The 23,943-nt window shown below is 32.3% G+C and overlaps 3 protein-coding genes and 2 non-coding genes across 6 annotated transcripts; 1 reads left to right on the forward strand and 4 right to left on the reverse strand.

Moving 5' to 3' along the window:
* The first annotated feature begins 947 nt into the window (after positions 1 to 947).
* LOC100806345 (AP3-complex subunit beta-A) lies at positions 948 to 9,791 on the forward strand. Its single transcript, XM_003544167.5, has 11 exons — positions 948 to 1,331; positions 1,588 to 1,664; positions 1,819 to 2,068; positions 2,310 to 2,927; positions 3,911 to 4,084; positions 4,886 to 5,012; positions 5,087 to 5,196; positions 5,435 to 5,635; positions 6,525 to 7,507; positions 7,799 to 8,068; positions 9,203 to 9,791. The coding sequence occupies exons 1-11, from the start codon at positions 1,113 to 1,115 to the stop codon at positions 9,564 to 9,566; spliced, it is 3,393 nt and encodes a 1,130-aa protein (XP_003544215.2). The 5' UTR covers positions 948 to 1,112; the 3' UTR covers positions 9,567 to 9,791.
* Positions 9,792 to 11,224: 1,433 nt separating this feature from the next.
* Positions 11,225 to 11,296, reverse strand: TRNAK-UUU (transfer RNA lysine (anticodon UUU)). Its single transcript has one exon. It is a non-coding gene; the product is annotated as a tRNA-Lys (tRNA).
* Positions 11,297 to 11,921: 625 nt separating this feature from the next.
* Positions 11,922 to 16,346, reverse strand: LOC100811695 (uncharacterized). Of its 2 annotated transcripts, XM_006595840.4 has the most exons (9): positions 16,197 to 16,344; positions 15,902 to 16,018; positions 15,496 to 15,814; positions 14,277 to 14,682; positions 13,849 to 13,948; positions 13,687 to 13,746; positions 13,470 to 13,553; positions 12,830 to 12,937; positions 11,922 to 12,240 (listed from the first exon to the last, which is right to left on the reverse strand). In XM_006595840.4, exons 1-9 carry the CDS (start codon positions 16,266 to 16,268, stop codon positions 11,932 to 11,934), a joined length of 1,575 nt encoding a protein of 524 aa, XP_006595903.1. In that variant the 5' UTR covers positions 16,269 to 16,344; the 3' UTR covers positions 11,922 to 11,931. The 2 variants fall into 2 exon arrangements, with proteins under 2 accessions (XP_006595903.1, XP_006595904.1); XM_006595841.4 differs by lacking the exon at positions 12,830 to 12,937 and having other exon boundaries at positions 16,197 to 16,346.
* A 451-nt stretch (positions 16,347 to 16,797) lies between these two features.
* Positions 16,798 to 16,869, reverse strand: TRNAK-UUU (transfer RNA lysine (anticodon UUU)). Its single transcript has one exon. It is a non-coding gene; the product is annotated as a tRNA-Lys (tRNA).
* Positions 16,870 to 20,118: 3,249 nt separating this feature from the next.
* LOC100791344 (16 kDa phloem protein 1) lies at positions 20,119 to 22,251 on the reverse strand. The gene is made up of 5 exons (XM_006595842.3): positions 22,097 to 22,251; positions 21,628 to 21,693; positions 21,203 to 21,338; positions 20,620 to 20,755; positions 20,119 to 20,395 (listed from the first exon to the last, which is right to left on the reverse strand). Exons 1-5 carry the CDS (start codon positions 22,161 to 22,163, stop codon positions 20,330 to 20,332), a joined length of 471 nt encoding a protein of 156 aa, XP_006595905.1. The 5' UTR covers positions 22,164 to 22,251; the 3' UTR covers positions 20,119 to 20,329.
* Between the last annotated feature and the right edge of the window lie 1,692 nt (positions 22,252 to 23,943).

Below are 23,943 nucleotides of genomic sequence, written 5' to 3' on the forward strand. Positions count from 1 at the left end.
ATTGACATATTATGAGGAGTTTTATGAAGCTCTAAATTGTTTCATTGTCAAGGATTGACATAACCAACTTTAGGATGAATGGGTCAACACAAGTGCATGTAAAAGGTCAATATGTAAACCCTAATCCAATCACATACACATGTCATAAAATCATGACAATCATGATATATATGAAAGTTGACTTATAGTTTTGTGACAAAACAAGATAATTACAACAATAAAGAATACAATATTAGGACACTATTAGTAAGATGGGGAAAAAATGGAAAGTAACAATTTTACTCATTTAAATGACAATGATAATATCATCAAGGAAGGAGGGTGGCCACATTTAATATGTCAATGGATGGTAAGGTTAATGAATCTTGTGTTAATGGGAAGTCTTGAAAAAAAGAAAAAAAATTATCATAAAAGCGGGGAAAAATAATATTGTGTTGGAAATCACATTAATTGGCCAAGGTCCATGTGTCCCTATTATTATTCCATGTCTTAAGAAACATTAAATAAAAACTTTCATACTCACTAGCTAGGGCTTCATGTTGTGTGTTTTATAATCAACTACCATTGCCATCAACGTTTCACATCTCCCATACAATCCTATTCTTCTGAATAAGTGTTAACTCAAAGCACTTGTGAAATGGAACATGAGTAATGTTGTTATTAGAATCCGCATACCCCCCAACTCATTGAAGTTATTTCTCCATCCTAACTAATTAATTAACGGGAAAGGTTTTATACTAAAAAAAATGCATAACTAGCCTTTAAACTAAAATAAAATTGTCTTTATTTTGTTAAATTAATAACTTTTAAATACTTTTCTTTGAAAAGAATAATTCATAAAGACAAAAAATAAAGTATTTTTTCTATGTGAAAAAGTGGTAAACGTAAATCATGGAGATACTCCCAATGGCCAATAATACCAAGTAACGAAGGCGAATCTGTTCACCCAAAACGGTGAAAAAAAAGCATTACCGTATGGAATCTCTGTTATTTTCTATTTTCTGAGTATCCAAACGATCAGTAATAACTAGTACAGTTTCAGCCTTGAAAACAATAAACTAAACAGATCAGAAAAACACAGTTGAGGTTATTCCATTCCGAGAGACTAATAAATGATGTTCCCGCAATTCGGAGCAACGGCGGAATCCCTGAGCAAGGCGTCGACGGCGGTGTTCCGGATCGGCACCGACGCGCACCTCTACGACGATCCCGAAGACGTCAACATCGCCCCTCTCCTCGACAGCAAGTTCGATTCCGAGAAGTGCGAAGCTCTCAAGCGCCTTCTCGCTCTCATCGCTCAGGGCTTCGACGTCTCCAACTTCTTCCCTCAGGTTCCCTCTTTCCATCTAATCTAAGCCTCTAATTTCTATTCTTCACGAATTCCATTTGTTTCGCCTTCATTATTATGAAACTGAATTTTGCATCTAGATAGATTCCGCCATTCAGAACTAGTTTACTTGATTTGGAATTCGAATTGATTTTTTGTTCACCTTCACTCACCTTCGTTAGGAATGCGAATTGATTTATGTTCACTTGCGTGCTATTCATGCTCTCTAACTTCGTTTCGATTCTTAACAAAAATTACAGGTTGTTAAAAATGTTGCGTCTCAGTCCTTGGAAGTGAAGAAGCTGGTCTACTTGTACCTTCTGCATTACGCTGAAAAGTAAGTTGCAGCCTTAAGTAACAATTTCGATTTATGTTAGAATTATGCCTTTGGAAATCAATTTATGCTGTTGTTTCCTGAATTGTAGCATTCTGCGGTCTTGAATTTCGTCGGTGTTGTTTGCTTAATGTTTTGTTTTGTTTCTTTTACTTAGGCGTCCGAATGAGGCGTTGTTGTCGATTAATTACTTCCAGAAGGACCTCGGGGACACAAATCCGTTGGTGAGGGCATGGGCGCTCCGTGCCATGGCTGGGATCCGCCTTCATGTAATTGCGCCTCTTGTTATTGTTGCTGTGCAAAAATGTGCGAGAGATCCTTCTGTCTATGTTAGAAAGTGTGCAGCTAATGCTCTTCCCAAGCTTCATGATTTGCGGATGGAGGAACATGCTTCTGCAATCGAAGAGGTCTGGTTAATGTGTGTGCTGGTTTATTGAAGTTATTGAGATTTGTCTTCAATTGGACCTAGATGATGTAATAATAATGGAAAGAAAAAATGTGATGTTTTTCTTTGGGGTTTCCTTGGGCTACATACTTTTGAATTAAAATTTATGAGAAGATAGTTTTATGCTGGATATTTGATTTAATCAATGTATCATTGGAAAGCCATACAGTTTCAGTACATAAATTTTGGTCCTTCTTATGCAGATTGTGGGACTACTTTTAAATGACCATTCCCCAGGAGTTGTTGGAGCTGCTGCATCTGCATTTACTTCAGTTTGCCCTAACAATTTTTCATTGATTGGAAGAAATTACAGACGGTTGTGTGAGATTCTTCCTGATGTGGAAGAGTGGGGTCAAATAATTCTAATTGGGATCCTTCTGCGGTATGTAATAGCGAGGCACGGGCTTGTCAAAGAATCCATCATGTTTTCTTTGTACAATAAAGACATTGACAATTTAGAGGAAGACGAGTCCTACATTACTTCAAAAGAAGATGCTGGCTATTCCATTGATAAGACTGTATCTGAATTAGCCACTATGGTCTTCCAGTGTTACATTGAAGGGCCAGATGAGTACTTATCACGCTCAAGTTCTACAAATAGGGTTGCTCCTAAATTAGATGTATCACAATATACATCTTGCAGTAATGATGTTGTGAAGATCCTGCTGCACTGTACATCACCGTTGCTATGGAGTAATAACAGTGCAGTTGTTCTTGCAGCTGCTGGTGTACACTGGATAATGGCTTCTAAGGAGCACATCAAAAGAATTGTTAAACCACTCTTGTTTGTCCTGCGATCATCGTCTGCCTCAAGATATGTGGTATGCAACATTTCTTGAATCCTCTGTTAGTTTGTTTAGCTTGTTTTACTTCTGTTCTTCTACATTGTCTATTACATTCATTTGTTTGCTATTCGATATATTAAATTATATATGAAATCTTCTTTTGAGGACTATTGGTAAATGTGTACTATATCATTATAGATCTTGTTTTATCATCTAATCTTTAATACATTATCACTTTTTTTATTAGGTGAAGTTTCTATTTTCCCTTTTCCCTCCTTGTCGATTTTATTATGTTACTGCTCATTCTAGCTAGGGTGACACACCACGCTATTTACATAGATGGTGTGGGTACGAATTTAGAACTTTTCATGAACCCTGGGACTGTAGAATTTAGAGGGCTTTGTTTGTGGCCTTTCCTTCAAATGCATGATTTAATTATTATTATTATAAATGAATGAATGGCATTGTTGACATGTTATCAGAAATTCGGAATTGATGGTTTCACTTTTACTCGGAAATTTTATTCAGTTGTGGTGAGTGGCGACAGTTGTCAGTATATACCTTAATGAAGAAATATTTGCTCAGACATCTAAATAAGAATGCTCTGTTTCTAGAATGGACGTAATGTTTAATTGGTAGTTTATTCATTTCAATTTTCAAAGTGTTGATGTAATTAGTGAGTTCTTTACTTAATGCCATAAGTGATGGCATTGTATCTGCAGGGTGTTAGAATTTAGCAAGTTTTTTGTTTTTTATGCCGAATCTTTTGAGGTAATGGTGTTTGATTGTTCTTGGGAGATATCTTGCTTTTACGACTGACATGTATTACTATTGTCCAATTAAAATGTTGGAATTTGTCTCTTTTGTGAATAATAAAATTTTATTTTGATAGAAAAAGATTATTAGGAGAGATGAGGTACATAGAACATATCATTGGATAAGGCAATAAATTTTATATTCTCAATTTCTTCTATACTTGACTTCAATATTAATTATTGTTTCTTCATTGACTTATGTAGGTATTGTGCAATATACAAGTGTTTGCAAAAGCAATCCCATCTCTCTTTGCTCCACACTACCAAGATTTTTTCATATGCTCTTCAGATTCCTATCAGATAAAGGCGCTGAAGCTAGATGTACTTTCTTCTATTGCCACGGATTCATCCATTTCATTCATTTATAAAGAGTTTCAGGTATTTCATATCGAATATGTTTTTTCCCTAGGTTAAGTTATGATGTGAGGTGACTGTTTTCCAGAAAGAACTATATGTCTAGTTTTACTTGGTTTCTGCTGATATACATAAGTAGTTACTTGCCAAGACTTCAAGCTACTTTAATTCTTTCTTGAGCTATTTAGGGTGTGTTTGGATAAAAGTTAAGTTCAACGTAACTGGCTTTCAACTCATTGAGACAAAATACTTGCTTCTCTGTTTGGTGCATTGAAATGTGTGTTTCTGTTTGACAAGCTTTTAATTTCAATCCAAACTCACTTATTAGTTGCATTTATCTTTCCATTGATGTTTTGTTTGCTGAAAGTTCTTCATTTATAAAGAAACACAAACACTAGTTTACGTAAGCATGACAGGAAAGGCCCTATTGTGCAGTGTTGAATTGAATTTCTGGATAATTTCAGATATATTGTATGATAAATGATTGTTATATTATGTATGAATATATAAAAAGGTCTTTTAGTGGAGTTTGAGTTTCATGCATATTTTAGAATTTTCTAGATATTAGAGCTTTCCAGACACTACCACTATAATAAAACAGATACTTGCCAAAGGCCTGGCAGCCTAGTGGCACCTTGCCTAGTCACCATGGGTTTTTGTGGTGTCCATGGTGGGTGCCTTAATCCCCCAACACCCCAATAGGTGTCTGTCATCTGCTCATATTTTTCATTATTTTGTTTGGTTTTTTGCATTTATCTCTTTGCTATGACATTTAAATCATGGAGTTTGGTGCGTAAATTGACACTCTTCTTAGTGTGTTGCTAGGATTATATCAGAGATCCAAATAGGAGATTTGCTGCTGACACAGTTGCTGCCCTTGGTCTATGTGCTCAGCGACTTCCGAAAATGGCAACTTCATGCGTGGAAGGATTGTTGACTCTGGTTAGACAAGGTGTGCGATCTGGTTGTTAAGTCTATTTATTAAAGAAATATATCACATTTCTTGTTTAATATCCATATTTGCAGAATTTTTTTGTGGTGAAATTAGATCCTTGGATGGAGAAGAGGGTGTGCTAACTCAGGCAATTATATCCATCAAATCAATTATAAAATTAGAACCATCCAGTTATGAGAAGGTATTCTTATAAAATCATCTCCTGTGGTACTGTTTTTCCTTTTTTTTTTTAAATTGAATTAAATATTTTTTCAAGATAATATATGGAGTATGTGGAACAAACTGGACCTGAGATTGGACAGCATACTAGTATCTTGTGTTGTGTGGTATTTCAATTCTTGAGTTAGTAGTACTTGCAATTTTTTGGTACGTTGCTTTTGCAGTTATGACTGAAACCTCTAGCCTTTCTATTTTAAAAGGTTATAATTCAGTTAGTCTGTAGCTTGGATAAAATCAAGGTTCCAGCTGCCCGTGCAATGATTATTTGGATATTGGGGGAGTATTGTTCTTTGGGTGACATAATTCCAAGGATGTTGAGTACAGTACTTAAGTATCTTGCCCGGTGTTTTACTTCAGAAGCATTAGAAGCTAAGCTTCAGTTTCTTAATACCACTGCAAAGGTATGCAATCAAGTAAATTTTATACTATTGTATGAAAAAAGCTGATTTTTTATATGTTTATTGATTGATTAATATGATAATTGGATGACTGTTTTCTACTATTAGCCTTCTTCCTGTTCTTCAATTGAACTTTCCAGACCCATTTGGTGGGTATTTGCATGTGGTCATTTTGGTGTCATTGGGTTGTTCAAGGGTCAAATATAAACAAAATATATCTGACTCCTGCATGAGGGTAATTTTATGGGCCTTAGTGTAGGATCTAGTCACAGGTCTGGATGTGGAAGGATCCTTCTTGTTCCCTATCGTAAATAGCGAGAAGCAAACTTGTTCTTGACAAAGCCACTTCTAAACTTCTAAGGCTGACTAAAATAAGAGAATAAATCTGATTGCTTCTTACTGAATAATGACAGCCTTTTAAAGACTACTAATACAAAGGAAAGGAATCTTGCATGACAGGATCTCGACTAACCGATGAAGGAAATCTGAAATTATAGGATCCTAGTCAATTAAGGATTCTGCTGAAGATAAATCTAACGTATAAAGGAAGAAAATAAAATGATGGAAGGAAATGAAAACAACAAAGGAAACAAAATGCTCTTCTGCTTACCCTTGTTTGCCGAGTTTTCTCTTTTGATAACAGATAATATATGGTTTGTTGCTTTCGCAATTTTTAAGTTAGAAAATGTAATTGTTTTATTTTTTATATACTGTTCAGTGTGTATAGGCCATATAATGACTGATGTTAGAACTTAGGACCAATTCTGTTTTCCTGAATATTATATATGCATGCTTCTTATTGTGTTTCTTTTCTTCCTTATATAAGAAAAAAAGGGGAGAGAGAGTTCCATTGAAAGTAGTGAGTTAATGATTTAATGGGTTTCTGTGACAGGTCTTACTGTGCATTAAGGGAGAAGATATTTTGACCGTGAGAAAAGTTTGGAGTTATGTAATTGAATTGGCCGAGCGTGACCTTAACTATGATATTCGTGATCGTTCACGTTTCTTAAAGAAACTTCTCTCTAGTAATTTGGAGTCTCAACATGGGGAAGAAGAAAATAGTGAATCACAAAAAAGAGACCAATCCTATATACTTGCAGAATGCATATTTGGTGGACAGACAAAAGCCATGACAGTTCCATCTGAACCCATTGATTACCGGTTTTACCTTCCCGGGTCTCTTTCACAGTTAGTATTCCATGCAGCTCCAGGCTATGAGCCTCTCCCAAAACCTTGTAGCCTGCCATACACTGATCTTGATCAGTATGATGGAGCTGCTAAGAGTGATTCAGATGAGGAGGATGATACTGGCACATCTGGGTCTTTGGATGAGGGAAGTGCTTCTGATTATAGTTCTGAACAGTCTATTACTGCTTCAGGCGAAGCCAGTGGCAGTGATGAATCTGTTTCTGGCAATGAAGGAGAAGATAATGCTGATCCATTGATTCAGATTTCAGACACTGGCAATGTCTGTGAATATCAGAACAGTGGGGCTCCCTCTGGCACAGCTGGTTTTCGGGACTTGATGTCAACGAAGTCTCTTGAGTCTTGGTTAGATGAACCGGCCAGGTCATCTAAAGGAAGTGAGATAGAGCAAAGTCAAGTTCGTAGATCATCAGCAAGAATAACCATTGGAAATATTGGAAACCGGGTTAAACCTAAATGCTACACTCTCTTAGATCCTGTAAATGGAAATGGGTTAAAGGTGAATTATTCATTTTCATCTGAGACTTCAAGCATATCCTCTCACCTTGTATGTTTGGAAGTATTATTTGAAAATTGTTCTCTGGAGCCCATGTTCGATATAGTCTTAATAGAAGAAGATTATAGCAAAAGCTCTGATTCTACTGATCGAACATCATCACCAACTGAAAAGTAAGTTTTAATCTTTTCAGATTTTGTATGGTGGTTGTCTTCATTTTTCTTGTTTTATGATTTGGAATTTAAATACTTATTTGTGTTATTGATATGTTCTAATAACTTAAAATGTTTTCTTAACTGGGTTTCATATACTAGTACCTATCACTTAGAGGTGAAAATTTGAATTTAGGTTGCCTGTACATTGTGTAAACTTTGGTATATGTACTGTCTAATTTATCCATGTGGAATCTTTACATGCTAGCTTCAAAGTGCTTAATGCAGAATACTTATTTGTCTCTGTTGCAGTACCTTAAAATTTCATGTCAATAAACCAGCACTGGTTTCCATGGAGGAGATTCCTTCTCTGGAGCCTGGTGAGACAGCAAACCGGACTCTGCTTGTTCGTTTCCATCACCACCTTTTGCCACTGCATCTGGCTTTATTTTGCAATGACAAGAAATTCCCTGTCAAGTTAAAGCCTGACATAGGATACTTTATAAAACCCCTTCCCCTCAGTATTGAAGATTTCAGAGATAAGGAATCTCGCCTTCCAGGGATGTTTGAATATGTGAGAAGGTATGACTGTCATTTGTTGTTATATATATATATCTGATAATATGCCTTGTAGGAAAACATATGGTTCATTGTATTATCATACTCGATTGCCCTCCTCCACACTTTATTATGTTGAAAACTTAAAATACTATAATAAAGGATTAAGCATCAGTCAAATTCTTATGAAATGCCATTCATATCCGTATTCAAGATGAGGGTGTGTCAGGGAGGAAAATTAAAATTTGAACTTCAAAGAATAGGAAGCTTCTTATAAGTAAATGGGAGCCATTGATTGAATTTAAAATTTAAACTATTTTGGTCTTTTGACCATTTATTTAGTATTTTGGCTGTTTTTGCATGTCAAAAATAAAGGAGGGTTAAATTTTGAACAGTATGGATATTACTTATTCAAGCTCTTTGCTTTGTTTCTATATCCTTTAGACATCCTTGAGAAAGCATATTTGAAATGTGGTTTTATGTTTTTCTGAATCCATTATTGATTATACGTCAAAAAGAAGGTTAAATCAGTATATCCCATTTGTCTATTTTTATTTACTTTTTAATTGTGTTAGAATCTAGAATAATTACAGGTCTGTTTGTTTAATGGAAATGTTTTCTGTTTTCATCAATTATTACTATTCGATTTACAAAGACGCGTTCTTGTTTATTTGTACAAATCTTCGAAAACAAGAAACAATGTAACATTTTTGTAATTATTGAAAATAGAAAACATTCCCACAAATAAACCCTTATGGTTTATCCATATGGCTATTCAGATAGACTATCTTAGCGTTTTGCCCAACTAGTTTTTCACATTCTTTGTTAAAAATGATGTTAGGATCTATAATTGTCAAACAAAATGATCTTTGCAAGTGTTTGCTAGCTTCAGAAAATTAACTATCTGGCTCAGCAATAAGATAAAGTAACTCTGCAATCTGCATCTTCATTTGAACAGAAACGTAATCTATTTTGTGCATTAATCCACACTAGTTATCTGTTTATTATTATTTGTTGACTTTTTATGTTCCCTGCACCTTCCTGACTCTGTCTCCCTTTTATTTTTTCCAGTTTCATCCTTGGGATAAGGCTTTTTTTTTTGTTGTTGTTTCATCATAGGAGATTCTAAATTTGATTTTCTGCATAATTTGAATACAGTTGCACCTTTACCGATCACATTCTAGAGCTGAACAAGCGCAGCAACTCTTTGACAGAGGACAAATTCCTTGTGATATGTGAAACGTTAGCACTACAGATGCTGAGCAATGCAAATCTTTCTCTTGTATCTGTGGATATGCCGGTTGCTGCCAACCTTGATGATGCATCTGGTCTGTGTTTGCGTTTCAGCAGTGAGATCTTGAGCAATTCCATGCCATGCTTAATTACAGTTACTGTTGAAGGTAAATGCTCCGACCCATTGATTGTTTCTGTAAAAGTTAACTGTGAAGAGACTGTATTTGGCTTAAATTTCTTAAATAGGGTTGTCAATTTCTTAGTTGAGCCGTCTGTTACGCACTTGTAAGATTTGATATCGGATAGGAAATTCACACATTGATTTGTGGGAAAGTATATTTGAAAAACTTTCATGCCATTCAAGTTTTTGTTTTGGATTTTATTTTATGGCTTTTGGCGAGGCATTGGAATTCATGTTTTTCTTTGTTGGGAAGGAAGAAAAAAGGGTGGGATGGGGGGTTGAAAGACTGTAATCTCTTTTATGTTTAATCTCTAATTTTCCACATTGACTTTATGTCTTCTCATTCTTATTATTACGTGTTGCTACTCTTTTATCCACCCTTTCTTATTGAATGAATATGCTGACAATAAAATTATCCAATAATATCGTGTGTTGTGAGCTTTTCTTGTTTCTCCTTTCTCGTGGAAAGGAACTCCGCTGGGTATACTAAATTGCACCATATAGATTTTGCGTAAATTTTCGGATCTCTGATTGTTAAAAAAAATAAAAATTGTTATTCTTGTGTTATGTATGACTAATTGTGTACGGAGTGTTGCAAATTTTAAATAGAAGATAAAGGTATATCATGTGTTGGGTATCCCCTTTCTTTCACAGGTATATCAGTAGTGAAGGAGTGGTTCTATTTATTATGTTCAATGGACTTCTCTACTCTCATTGGTGGATAGAATAGTAACTCCTTATTAGTACCAATTTATTTTCACACTTCTGAACTCAGAAACTATTCATTTTTAAAAAACAAAAGTTTAAAGATGGTACATACATCTTCAATAAAGTCGAGGAAGGCATATGTGCTTTAAAAATGGGTGGTAAATCTACAAGTGTCTTGTTTTTCACCCAGTGGCTTTAGATCATCTTATATCAATAATCATTTATGTGCAGGATGGCAGATGTGCTTTAAAAAGAAAACGAAATTTATATGATGGTAACAAACACTAGCTCAATTTAATTTTAAATGGGCTATGCCAGAGAACGCTTGAGCGGTTAAGCTTCCTATCACCAGAAATTAGAAAGAAAAGAAAAAGTCGAGAACCGGGGAAATTGATCTTTTATATTTTGTTGAAACAGTGAAAATAATTAAAATTTAGAAGAGAAATCATCACATTGTTTCCTGCCTAATACTCGGGTGTTTATATTCTCTTACACAACTCTCAGTCATTAAATTCTTGCCGTATTATATATAGGGGCTCTACTCGGTACCAAAAGGTTGGTGCGCACATTCACGGATAACTTGTGTGTTTAAATTTTGATAATTTATAATAAAATCTAATAATTAATATTTATTTGTTTCATTATCATAAAAATAACTTTCTCATTAGGTATATAGAATTTTTAAGTGAAGCATTTTAGCTGGTTATACTTTGGTTGTATTTTAAGATAATTGAAATTATAAGCTGAAAAAGTGTCTTCAATGACTTTAAACCAAAATATTTGTTGGTATATACAAAATTTCACAAAAAATAACCATATTTTGTTCCTTTGTTTCATTGTATGGTATGTTATTTAAGATATAAATAAACAATTATTATTTAATTGCATATTTATACATATCTAAATTATGTAAAATTATAATTCAATAACTAAGATTGATAAAACTTTTACTAAAATGCATGTCATCTCATCAACTTTTAACTAAAAAAAGTGATAATATAAACTATTGGATATTTTTTTTTATGAAATCTTGCAGGAATAAACAAAACAAACATAAATGCCGCCTGTGGGGATCGAACCTACGACCACGTGGTTAAAAGCCACATGCTCTTCCTCTGAGCTAAGGCGGCTTTGATTGTAAAACGTAAATTCTTTTTGAAAATATAAGATTAAATAAACACAAGTAGACTATTAAAAACATCAGCAGTAAAAGAAAGGACTAGAAAAAACATCGATAACTTCTGACAGCAAGTGTTTTATATACCAACAAATATTTGGTATCACCACTTGAGTTGTTCTCATTATCTATCCGAGTCAATCTTCAATACAGCAATGGCAAAACTTTATTGGGAAATAAAATATTATCACCGAAAAGGAGGTATCAGGTATATATCAAATATCAGTGTTGGATTACAAAGTTAAACCCCTCTCAGTTCTTCAGGAAAACAAGAGAGTCTTTTCTTCTACAATGCCTCTCATTTTTTATTTTCAAAATACTATCAAAACCACTCAGTACAAGACTGTTTTTTTTAACCTCGTTTTTCTTTCTCGTCCACACCCCCTTAACCCTCCTTTATGAACTCTTTTCTGAGTTAAGTGAATCAATCTTTATTCATGTCAAAACTTTTGCACTGAATAGCAATTTTAATAAATTTAAGCTAGTTAACGAAACTTAAATAGAACTATTTAATAAAAAATATATAGACTTTACTAATAATCAAAAAAATGTCAAAGTGTTAAAATTTACTCTTTTTATTTATTTTATTTATATAGGTAGGAGGTAGCGGAATTCTGATTCATATGGCTGGATTTCCACCATTTTGGACACTGAATATTTTGTTTCTCTTATGAGGCACTCCATGGTGGCTCTTTTCAATGATCCTGAGCGTGGCAATTGGCTATATATCCATTCTAGTAGTGATTCCATCTCATCTGCAAAATCGTGCATATGCCACTCCAAAAGCTTAGGCACAAGTATCTTTCTCTTGCTTGTGATACCCACTGAAGCCTCCAAGTACTCCACTTTGGCCCTCCCCAATTGGTTCACAACATCATCTGAAGTGTACACCCTTAACTGCAAGAAACATCATGTGTGTTACATTCACCAAATAAAAACTCTTCATCAACTTGTTTTGTTAAAGGATATATAAGGTTAGTGGTTAGGAAACGAGGATATATAAGGTTAGTACAGTGGTTAGGAAAGAATATAGGAAGAAGGAAAGACAAAGATGTCATGATTTGAATCTTGCAATAGATTAATATTTATCGATAAAAAAATATAAAAAATTAAATTTGTCCTAAAAAGTGTAATACAGTGATAAATTGGTCTTTGAAGATAAAAAATATAAATTTAATTTTGGAGAAAAAGTGCAACAAATTAGTCCTAAAATTATATTTGTGAAATCATTTTATCATTTAGTTATAATGTTTAAGGATTAATTTGTTAATAAATTATATTTTTCAAGAAATAATTTAAAATTAAATTACAAAGTTTATGAATTAATTTATTATCCGTAGAACTAATTTGTTGCAGTTTTTATCCATTCATGAACTAAATTTTAATTTTTTATCTTTCAAGATCAATTTTTCATCATATAGGATCAATTTTACTATTTAAAAAAAAACCAAAACTTGTTTCATTAAAGTTTGGTTAGTGCACTTACTGCTGGTGAGGACCAGGTGCCACGACAAAGAGCAAAGGTGACATTGAGCTCTGGATATCCCAGACCATAAGCATGACGCAATAGCACTTCCTTTTCATCCACAGGACCCTTTTGTGAACTATATAGTTAGTTGGGTGTTAAAGAACATAAACACATGTCACGCGTAAGGATTTGACTCGTCTAAAGTAGTAAGCAAAAAGTAATCTCAATTGATAATTTGAAAATCAACTCTTGATATTTTTATTACATTCACAATTTGTTATATATTAATACCATCAATCATTGATTTTCTAATTAACGACAGAGATTACTTAATTACTTTGTTCTTTGAAGTAACTTGTTCACTTTAGACAAGTCAGATCCTAGGTGCAAAGAGAGAAAAATCTAGATTTGCATAGTAGAAGCAAGGTTCCTCGTGAACACAATGGTTCTCATATTTATGTCACTTGCTTGAATGTTGTCTGAGTTTCTACTAATTGTTTTTTATCAAATTTAAAAATCATTGCATGTTAAAGGCTAAGGGTACTTTTAAGATAACTCAGCTTCCTACGTTAAAAAAGAAAAATAAATTTTTTAAAAAATCTGGCTAAGGCAGTTGAGAAGTTGTTGTGGGATAACTAAATATATATATATCTCGTACATGTTTTGATTCACATGGGTGCCGAAGAATAAAGTGTTCGATAGCCAGAGCATTCAGTACTATCCCTCCTACATTCATTGCAGCCTGTGTCAATACGTAGCTACACAGTTAATATAATACCACAATCACTAAGAAAAAATAAATGTTCATGCTTTACAACTTCCAGAAAAAAAAAAAAAAAAGTTGCTCCGTTTCTATAGATTTCTCACTGACATACCTTATTCATGAGAGACAACAGTTTCTCCTGAGTAGAAGGAAGGCCATGGTCTAAAAATGCCTGCAATTAGATTAAAAAAAACAAAGGTTTAAAGATTTAACATGCAGAGATGTTAGGCAAGTTGATGTTAATGAAGGCTTGAAATGAAAGGCCTTACAGTACATTCATTATGCAGGCATTGTAGATGTTGATCCAGAATGCCAACTTCTGCTTGTATGTCAAGAAACTTAAATCAACATCACATAGCTTATGCATCAACACCCTATAAAAGAGGAAAAAATGAGCTAAAAGATAGTATAACATGTTATACTATAACATGTAGACAATGTTTAAATAGTTATTGGTGTTGCGAAGTGAAAGTCCATTTCCCCGTCTCAAGTCTCAATTCTCATGATGTAATTTATATATCTGTTGAACAACTTTACTTAATATTAATTGATTTTAACTTTTAAGTTTAAATATAACAATCAGTAAACTATTTACTTGTTTGGTTAGTGAAAGCATATTCTATTTTCATTTTATTTTCTGTTTTCAAATATTTGTATTAAGAAATAAAATGAACTAAGGCACTAATAAAGCTCAAAAGGAACCTCAATTTTCTGAATGCTGGCAGGCACTGTGAAAAGCGGTCTATGTCCAATGAGTTCCGGGTGATTTGAATGAAGTCTTTATAGGGTCCTACATCTCTTGTTGTGCAATCCAAATCTGATGATATGCCATAAGGATCAAGACAGGAGGCATTACTATTTGAAGGTTCCTTGCAGTTTAAGGAGGTCTTTGCCATCAAGCCGGTGGACTTCATGCATGGAAGAGTGAGTCTAGGGACAGTTTCTGATTCTTCTCTGTCCAATGATGCCCTGTTCAATTCCAGAAAAATGCCTATCAGACACTTGAGCAGTTCCTCTGACAGTTCATTTGGTTTCTCAATGGCATCTTCTATATGCATAGGGTATTCTCTTGCTATCTTCCCACTGCTCCTTCTTGGCACTTCATATTCTGTTCAGCACATATCCAAACCGCATTGTGAGAAAATTGAGCACAAAAAAAATTACAAAAATGCCAAATGTGTTTTTGTTTGTTAAAAAACTTCTACAAGATTAGGGATGTCTGCAAGTAGGAAGCAAAGTGCACTTTTATAATTACTAGTGAATTAAATATGTTTTTATCCCTAACAAATGCTTAAGTTTTATGTATCTTTTCTAATAAACTTATGTTTTACATTAAGTTTGTAATAAAATAATAATTTTATTTTTGATCATTGATATTTTCTTTTAGTTTCTCATAAATTAGTGAATTTTATGTTTACTTTTCAATAAATTAATAAATTTGGTTTTAGTTCCAACTAATCCCAAATTAAAAAAATTATTCGAGAACAAACATAAAATTCACTAGTTTATGAGGGACTATAAAAAGTATAAAGAATCAAAAACAAAATTATTGTTTTATTAGAGATTCAACGCAAAATAAAAATTTATTAAAAAACAAACTCAAAAATAAAATATTTATTAGGGATCAAAAACATAATTAAGCCTTACTTGTAAAAGATTCTTGAATTTGAATTTGTGTTAACTCAATTAGCTTTAGAATGACTAGAATTATCCGTCGGTTTGAATTAGTTAATACTAAGAAATACATTTCGTACAATCTAACTCGATCTTAAGAATTAACTAATGAAATGAGAATTATCTCCTAGTTAGATACACTACTTTGATCATATCACTATTGGGATCTCCAAAGAAAAACATAAATATAGAAAATGCTTTATGAAAACCAAATGCGTCACTAGAATGTGATGTCTCATGTGTTTACCTGTTGACCTTCTTGGTGTGGAAAATAGGCTATGGAAATCCAGTGCAGAACCTAGAGAGGCCCTTCTATTGCTTGTCTTTCTTCCTTTACTAATTACTTCATAATGGAGTGAACTTGACTTCTGCTCAGTAATCATTGAACCATACCTCGATGATCCTCGGAAATGTTTATATAGTTTAGACTGTCTCCTATGGTGTATTTCCAAGTCTATGTTCTGGTATCTCTCCTGGAACAATCTAAGTTCCAGTTCCTTAACTTTTTTTTCAAGCTTGATGATCTCTTCCTCAACCATTGCCAATTCTTCAAGAAGCCCACGAACCTACAATTTCTTATGTCAAAATAATCCAAAGTATCATATAATTTCAAATTGCTTTTGTCTACGTTATGGTTTGCTTATACTATATACCTGAGGTGGAAATAGTGGGGGAATGAGTGGAAGAGAGAAAACTGGTCCATGAAGTGCACAACGTAAGACCCTATTGAGCGCCTCTTCACATTTCAAGTGTGCTTGCAATTGGACAACCTGCGACAACATAATAAATAAAAGGAAATGATTAATCAGAAATCACTATTCAAACATCCTGAGCTATGTACTAATGTATATCTCTCTTTCTCTTTTGGCCTTTTGTGAATATGATCAGTGGATTTTGGAGAAACAATGATTCAAATGGAAGATGCCAATGAACAAAGTTGTTGCTCACCTCTTTCTCAAGGTTTTGTCTATTGTGAGGCTCTTGTTGGCTTTTCTCCATGAGATAGTCTTCAAATTTCATTGTTTATGTGAATCAAAACAGGCCCCTTTGACTTTTAGGTAACGTATTATATATTTTTGGTGTGGGAAGTTGGTCACAGTCAAGAGGTTCATATATAAGCGTACGGGAGGGGAGGTAGTGATATATTAATATAACTGGTTGTTAGTGGGTGACATTAAAGTGTATAGTTAGCTACAAAATTAGAGGGGGATGGATTTACATGATAGGTATAAAGACCCTTTAAATGAATAGAGTAAAAATAAAGTTCAAAATAGGAGTGGTGAATTTATAATGAGAATGTGCGGTGAATTGGGACGGTGGGGAATAATATGTTTTGGGTTTTGAGGTTGCATGGTCATCTCATGAACTATTTTTTCACTTTTTTGGAAGTGGAATTTTCATTTAAGTTGAATTCGGTGGTGGTGGTGTCGTGAAGCCCATTAATGAAGAGGTGATAACGTGAAGCCCATGAAAGAATGAACTTTTACATTTTTTTAGTTGAACAAAAATTGAAGTTAAATTGGTAAAATGTTACAATTCCATTTAAAAGCGCCGTCTGTGGGGATCGAACCCACGACCACGTGGTTAAAAGCCACGCGCTCTACCACTGAGCTAAGACGGCTTAATTGATTATGTTTGAAACTGAAATATATTAATATAAATACATGTAATATTTGAATGCCAACAAAGAAGCAAAGACCAATTTCAACCAAACAAGACCACTAATTACCTTTCTTTACAAATGGTTAAGCTGACATTGGGAACGTATGTCATTGGAATAATTGCTTAGTAAGCCTTTGATAAAGAATTTAACACCTTCCAATGTAATGTTTCTTTTATTTCTCATTCTCTTCTAAGAAATTCATTCTTAGCTTTTTTTTATATACTTATTTTAATAAAAGAAGATAAAAATAAATAAAAAATGAATAATGCAATATAATTAAAAAAGATAAAATGAGCGATGTAATATGGAGAATATATACAGAAATAATTAAATATTTTTCTTTTTAAAAATACTAATTCCTTATTTTATGTTTTGGGAATATGATTGAAAAGATCACCTCAAAATTAGGTGTGTTCATCAACCATCTAAATCATAGTAACCAAAATGAAAAATTGATAATCAAAGTAGATTTTCGATTTCTCTCTTTAAAATTGATCTGATTCAAATTGAACAAAATATATTGTGTGTTCAAGATTATTTAATAATTTGGTACGTGGTCATGTATTTAAAGATTCGTGTGCTAGATATTTTTTTTTTTTAAGAGATAGGAAGATTATCTTCAAGTTATAAATTTGAACTTATATTTTGAACTATATCTTACAAGTTATATATAGAATGTGACATTTGATGTTTGATTATTTTATGTATTTCACATTTTATTTTAATATTTATAATTTTTTTTACAAAAAACCAATCCGAACTAAAATAAAATAAATTGATTGGATTTTAAAATCAAACACTCATAGAATCATATGATTTTTTCATCAAAGTAAATGTAATCTAATTTTTGCAAATGCCCCTCCTGAAAATTAGATTAACCATCATGATTAATTACAATTTATATTACTTGTTTTATTTTTCCAAATAAATACAAGTTAAAATTGATGGCAAATAATCTAGTTGAAAGGTGAATTGAGAATTAAGATTTGGAATAATGAAAATAATCTAATAAGTATAAATTAGAGTAATAATACAAACTAATTTGATAGCACAACAATTTATTACATTATCTTTGCATTGTGCTTGCTAAAAAGAATTAAAAAATGAAATATAATAAGAAACTGAAAATGATTAAATCTGTCACAACTCACACGGTACAATGACAATCAAAATTAACCGAAACTACTTCTGATTTGCCCTTGGTTTTTATATCTTGGCCTTGCTAATCTGTGGTAGACAGTGGTCACTTTCTTTCCACCCTCCTATGTCTTCTTTTACAATTTCTTCCTCCACCTGCACAAATTTCAACAAAGACCAAAATCACCCAAGTTAGAATTACATGTGATTTGTATATGAACGTAAAAGTTAGTTTTCTTTACAACTGTTTGAATCATAATTACAATGTAACGTATATGTGAAAGTCATTAAATGTGAATAATACCTGTGGGGTGAAAGTAACACCAACATCAATTTCGCCACAGTAAGAATTGTTTGCACGAACCACTCTATACTAGAGAGTTTGTAGCTTAGTTCCTCCATTATCTATACCTTGGACCAGTAAATCCTTGACATGGATTCTACACAGAAGCATTAAAATGAGGTTTAATTTTTTCTTCTCTTACCATGATATTGATACAAAGTAATCCTATGGGAATCAATGATTAATTTTTGTCAGAGACGGGTAGAACACACAAGATAAATATTCTCTTCCCAACATAATTTATTTCAATGTCAACCGTAACTGTTGTTGGTATGAGGCTTAGTTAGAATTATAGACGACAATTACTATTATGAATTATTATGTGCTTCTTGGGTTTGGGGATACAATTCATGAATTCATTTTCTCACCATTCACAATCATTTCAGATCAAATCACGTATATGTCTTTAATCTTGCTATGCACCATGGTTGGCCAAAACAAATTAAGCATAAAAATTGGGTCTTGTCCTAACCTTTTTTGCAATTAATTTTTTGTTCTATAATAAACACATTGCTTAATCAAATTAGTAGTAAGATAGCTAGTAAATCAGGTGATAATTAGCAACAAATTAATTAAGAAAATAATGAATCATGTTCACACAAGAGCTGGAGAAATTCACACACTCAAGCGAGATGACTCACACTCTGAATTATGAGGAAGAATAGATGAATATTATTAAGTATTGTCTACTTCAAAAATACATAGATGAAAGTTACTTATATAACAAGCAACTTCAACCCTTAACAATTTTTACCTCCCAAAGCGGTTGGAGTAACTAACTCAATCTAATGAGTTAACTAACTTTTTCTTTTCAACTAAGTACTGCACTCTCTTAATCTGAATTACATTTCCTACACGCCCGTATAGTTCAAATTACATTTATGTTCACTACACCTAGCATCTCTCTCAAGTCTCTATATCTTTCTCCTTTCAATGCCTTGGGGTATATATCAGCCACCTGCAACTCAGTTTTACAGTATTCCAATATTCCAATACCAATTTGTCATTGTTGAGTGATTTGATCTCTAAGGAAATGAAATCGAGTCTTAATGTGTTTATTTTTCCCATGTGGTGTTGGATGTTTGGGTAAGTCTATGCGGACCTATATTGCTTTAAGGGTGTGCACTTGCATCCTTTTTTTTTTTAAATTCACCAAATTTTTAAATAAAATCTTATATTTTTATATTTTATTTTATTTATATTTATATAATTGAACCCACTGATTTTATTTTTTATAATTTGTATCTACTTATTTAGGATCTTGGATCCACCACTGATTATAGACTTATTATCCACTAACAGTTTCACAAGTCCAGCTTGCTTCAATTGCAGCTCCTGCATCAAAGTGTCAAGCCACACACCTTGACAAACACTCATGGAAGCTGCTATATTCTCAGCTTCACAAGAGGACAAAACTACCACAACTTCTTTCTTTGAACACTATGAGACTGGTGCTCCTCCACACTAGAACACATAATCAATAGTGCTTTTCCTATCACTTTTATCAGCACACCAATTTGAATCTAAATAGCCAAGTAACTCTATTTCAGATTTTCCACCTCCTTTGGGAAATAGAATTCCATAATCTGCAGTTGTTTATTGATTTTTCTGATTTATATAAAATAATTTATAATGATACTTATTTTGAAAGGAAGTGAATATAAAGTAAGTTAAAATTCATGAAGAGTCATCAATTTAAAAGGTGAACTGAAGATTGAGATTTGGGATAATGAGAATAAAATAAAAAGTATAAATTATAGGAATAGAACAAATTAATTTGATAATACAACTGTTTGTTAAATGCATCTGGCTCATGCTTGTAAAATAGAATCAAAGAATGAAATAATATGACACTGAAAATGATTAAATATGTTACACAATGACAATCCAAAACTACTTCCAATTTACACATGGTTTTTATATGTTAGCCACGCTAATCTACAATAGATAGTGGTCACTTTCTTTCCATCCTCCTATGTCTTCTTCCACAAATTTGTCTTCCACCTACACGAATTCGGACAAAAAAACAAAGTTAACCAAGCAGGAAATAAACAAAAATAAATTTCATTACCATTTATGCGAACATATCATTAACATTTAGTTAATTATTTTGTGGATTATATAATTAAGTAGAGCATGTGGTTTGTATATGCATGAAATTAGCTTTCTATATAATTGTTTGAACTTTGAACAACACGCTTTACAAAGTCATTAAATGTGAAGAATACCTTTCGGGTAAAAGTAACACCAACATCAATTTCACCACAATAAGACTTGTTAGCACGAACCACTCTATACTTGAGAGTCTGTAATTTGGCTCCTCCGTTCTCTACTCCTTGGGCCAATAAATCCCCTACATGGATTCTACACACACAAAAAAAACAATTTCTCTTTTAAACTGTGAACAAGCTAAAAAAAATTAGACTTGATTAAGATTATAGATAATAATTTCTATTTACAATATAAATTATTATATACTCCTAGGGTCTGGGGTTAGGATTCATTTTCTCATATTACACAAATGATAATTTCAAATTAAGTCACGGATATCTTTATTTCTTGCTAGGCCCAATGGTAGCTAGGCCTAAATAGTGTATGGAAATTGGGTCTTGTCCTATTTTCTTCTTTTGCAATTTTTGTTGTTGCATATATGTGAAATAAACATATTGATATAATCAAATTAGTAGCAATTAAGTTAGTTAATAAATCGAATGATTATTAGCAATAAATTAATAATAAAAATCGTGTATCTTATTTCTCCACAAGAGCAACATTAATCATGGCATAACATGAAGTCACTGAAGTACTTACATTGCTTCTCCGACGAAGTCGTCTGTATATAAGTCTTTATCCATAATTTTGAGGATGAGCTTGTGTTGATTGCTTGATCCAGGATATTCTACTTTGAAGATAAATTTCTCATTCCATACCGGATTTTTGCCTTTGCCTAAACAAAACACCATAAAAGAGTTCATTCAGCAAAAATTTAAAAACCATAAGCATTGCATTACAAAACTTCTCTAATGATATATTTTTATGCATCTCCATTTTTTTTTTCAATTCTTCTCAATGCAATAAGGCATTTATGGTCATTATAATTTAGTGCTATGAAAAAGCTAGTTAAAATAAATCAAATTATACTTAAAGATCTAAACTAAATAATGTTGATCGATTCTTTTGATAACATGTTTGAAGCGCGATTTAAATGTAGACTTGAATATTACGGTAAAACGTACCATTAGCGACACCACTCCTCTTCTCTTGGCCTTTGTATTGTATCAGAACATAGGGATCCATTTTACCTATAAAAAAAGTAAAAGAATAAATGACATCAAACCTTGTTAGAATTAATAAGTAATAAGGAGTTAAGTAAGAAAAAACCATTTGGATCTATTATTAATAGCATGTTTGATTCAGCTAAATGCTAAAGAAAAATATAATCGTTTATTTTAAAAACTCTAGAAAACTGAAAAATGTAAACAATGTTGTTTTTTAAAAATTAGCTTAATAAAACATGAACTAAAATTTTTTTATCCACTCATGTGAATTTTAAAAGAAAAAAATAAAGCAAGACGAAAAATCAGAACATATTGGTCTTTGATATAAATAGTTTTATTTTCCATCATTGGTTATTAAGAACAGATATATATAAAGAAGTAAACGCAATTTTTGAAAACAAAATAAGGCAAAGACACTTGTTAATACCAAAGATATCAGTGTCTCGCAGGCCTTTTGCTTTCACAAGCTGCACCTCCATGAACCCAATTGCCATGTCTCTGAAGATTCTAATTCTTGCAACGTGCTTAAGAAGTATCTGATTTAGGGTTATGAGAGTTGAAGTTGGAATTGGAAGGAGAGGTAACCTTGTGGTTGTTTATATAGTGTCCTCAACATGAGCATTTAATAGGACCAAGACCAAGACTTTGGCATTCTACAAATCAAAGTAAGAATTGGACCAAACGCGGTCAGCCACACACAAACCTCAAGCTTGGTCTTCCCATTTCCGAAACCTAAGCAAATAATTAGTGACATTTGGCATTAGTAAATAGTTAAAGGACAACTAAGTGCTTTTTTCTATGAAAATTATACATAATCTACACTATATCTAAATAAATGGCTTGGTAAAACGTTTATTACCCACGACGGCTGCAACCTTGTTTTGAGGGGAGTGGTCAGAAAGGGCTGCTATGTGCTACTTGTACCTTGCTAAGAAAGTTCACGTTATTAAATAGTAACTTCGTGTGGTAAATTGAAAATTAACTTATAATTTTAGATGAGGATGAAATGAAAAAATAATCTATTATATTAATGTTAAAAAAAAGGCTTTGAATTTTGGTGAATATTTTAATATTAGTTGATGGTTTCAATTTAATTTTAAAATTGAAGGTAGCAAAGCGAGTATTAATGAAAATATCAATACCTCACTAAAAATATTAACTAACTTAAAAATATTATATTCTTAAGTTATGAGAATTTTGGTGAATATTTTAATATTATTTATAATATTATTTAACAATAATATTTTAGCTAATAATTTTAAAGCTAAAAGAAATTAATATGAGAATATTGATGAAATTATGTTAGATTAAACCTAAAAAATAAAATTCACTTAAAATCCAAAAAATAGAGCCTTGATATAATATAATATATGTTAATTGAATCATGACAATAATTATATATTGATTGGAATACATTGTTAATGTAATTATTTATAAGTTGTTATATTTAAAAATTGTTGATTTTTATGATAATTAATTTAAAATTTATAAATGTTATCTGATTAGTTAATACAATTATAATGTATCAAATTTAATTTAAATTGTATATAGGATTATCTAGTATTGGTGATAATTTATGTTTAACTTCGAGAAGTATTGAAGAATTATACTTTTTTTCCCCTCTAGCTAGTTCCTGTACCAAACTCGTTTTGAAGACCAATCCTTTTCTATGGAGAGAATCGGTTTGTCTAGAGAAGTGATTAGTGATACACGTTAAACCTATTTTTATTTGGTGCCATACATACCGTTATTCAAATTGTCTTTATCATGTAGGTGTTGATGACCAGTTCTCGTTATATGACTTGTCAATAGTCACTATGAGATCTACTGGTCTATTTTGGAATGAATCAAGCAACTAGATTTTTCTTCCCTTAAAATTAGTTGAGTTATTTTCCTAGAATGTTGTCATTCTGAAACAAGTCTATTTTTAAAGTGAATAAATAAAAATATATTCATTATTTGTTTCATCTAAAAGATATTATAATTTTCATTTTTATTGAATTTAAGTGATGGTGAACCAAAATGATGACCAATTCATGTTTGAATCTTTTAGGAACTTTCACACTCATTTCTATTTTTCAAAAACTTAAATGATTTACCCATAACTACTAGCCCGTTTTCATAAGAAGGTTACTTCAAGTCCGTAAGAACACTATCAAAACAGCCCACTACTAGCCAACCCCAGTGAATTTTTTTTAACTCTTATATTAAACTTTAGCTTTAAAATGACTTTTAGTATCAGTTTTAATTTTTAGAGAAAATAGAAGGAATGAT

Source organism: Glycine max, chromosome 14, assembly GCF_000004515.6.
Source record: "Glycine max cultivar Williams 82 chromosome 14, Glycine_max_v4.0, whole genome shotgun sequence".
Lineage (NCBI taxonomy): Eukaryota > Viridiplantae > Streptophyta > Magnoliopsida > Fabales > Fabaceae > Glycine > Glycine max.

Excerpts from the sequence above, each read along its gene's own strand:
- LOC100811695 (XM_006595840.4), bottom strand. The coding sequence starts at position 16,268 with ATGAAATTTGAAGACTATCTCATGGAGAAAAGCCAACAAGAGCCTCAC. Across the intron at positions 15,815-15,901 it reads CCCCACTATTTCCACCTCAG|GTTCGTGGGCTTCTTGAAGA; the intron begins GTATATAGTATA and ends AAGAAATTGTAG. Across the intron at positions 13,554-13,686 it reads TGTTGTCTCTCATGAATAAG|GCTGCAATGAATGTAGGAGG; the intron begins GTATGTCAGTGA and ends GTATTGACACAG.
- LOC100806345 (XM_003544167.5), top strand. The coding sequence starts at position 1,113 with ATGATGTTCCCGCAATTCGGAGCAACGGCGGAATCCCTGAGCAAGGCG. Across the intron at positions 5,197-5,434 it reads AACCATCCAGTTATGAGAAG|GTTATAATTCAGTTAGTCTG; the intron begins GTATTCTTATAA and ends CTATTTTAAAAG. Across the intron at positions 5,636-6,524 it reads TTCTTAATACCACTGCAAAG|GTCTTACTGTGCATTAAGGG; the intron begins GTATGCAATCAA and ends TTTCTGTGACAG.
- LOC100791344 (XM_006595842.3), bottom strand. The coding sequence starts at position 22,163 with ATGGCAATTGGGTTCATGGAGGTGCAGCTTGTGAAAGCAAAAGGCCTG. Across the intron at positions 21,339-21,627 it reads GAGGAGTGGTGTCGCTAATG|GCAAAGGCAAAAATCCGGTA; the intron begins GTACGTTTTACC and ends TGTTTTGTTTAG. Across the intron at positions 20,756-21,202 it reads GACTTCGTCGGAGAAGCAAT|AATCCATGTAGGGGATTTAT; the intron begins GTAAGTACTTCA and ends TTGTGTGTGTAG.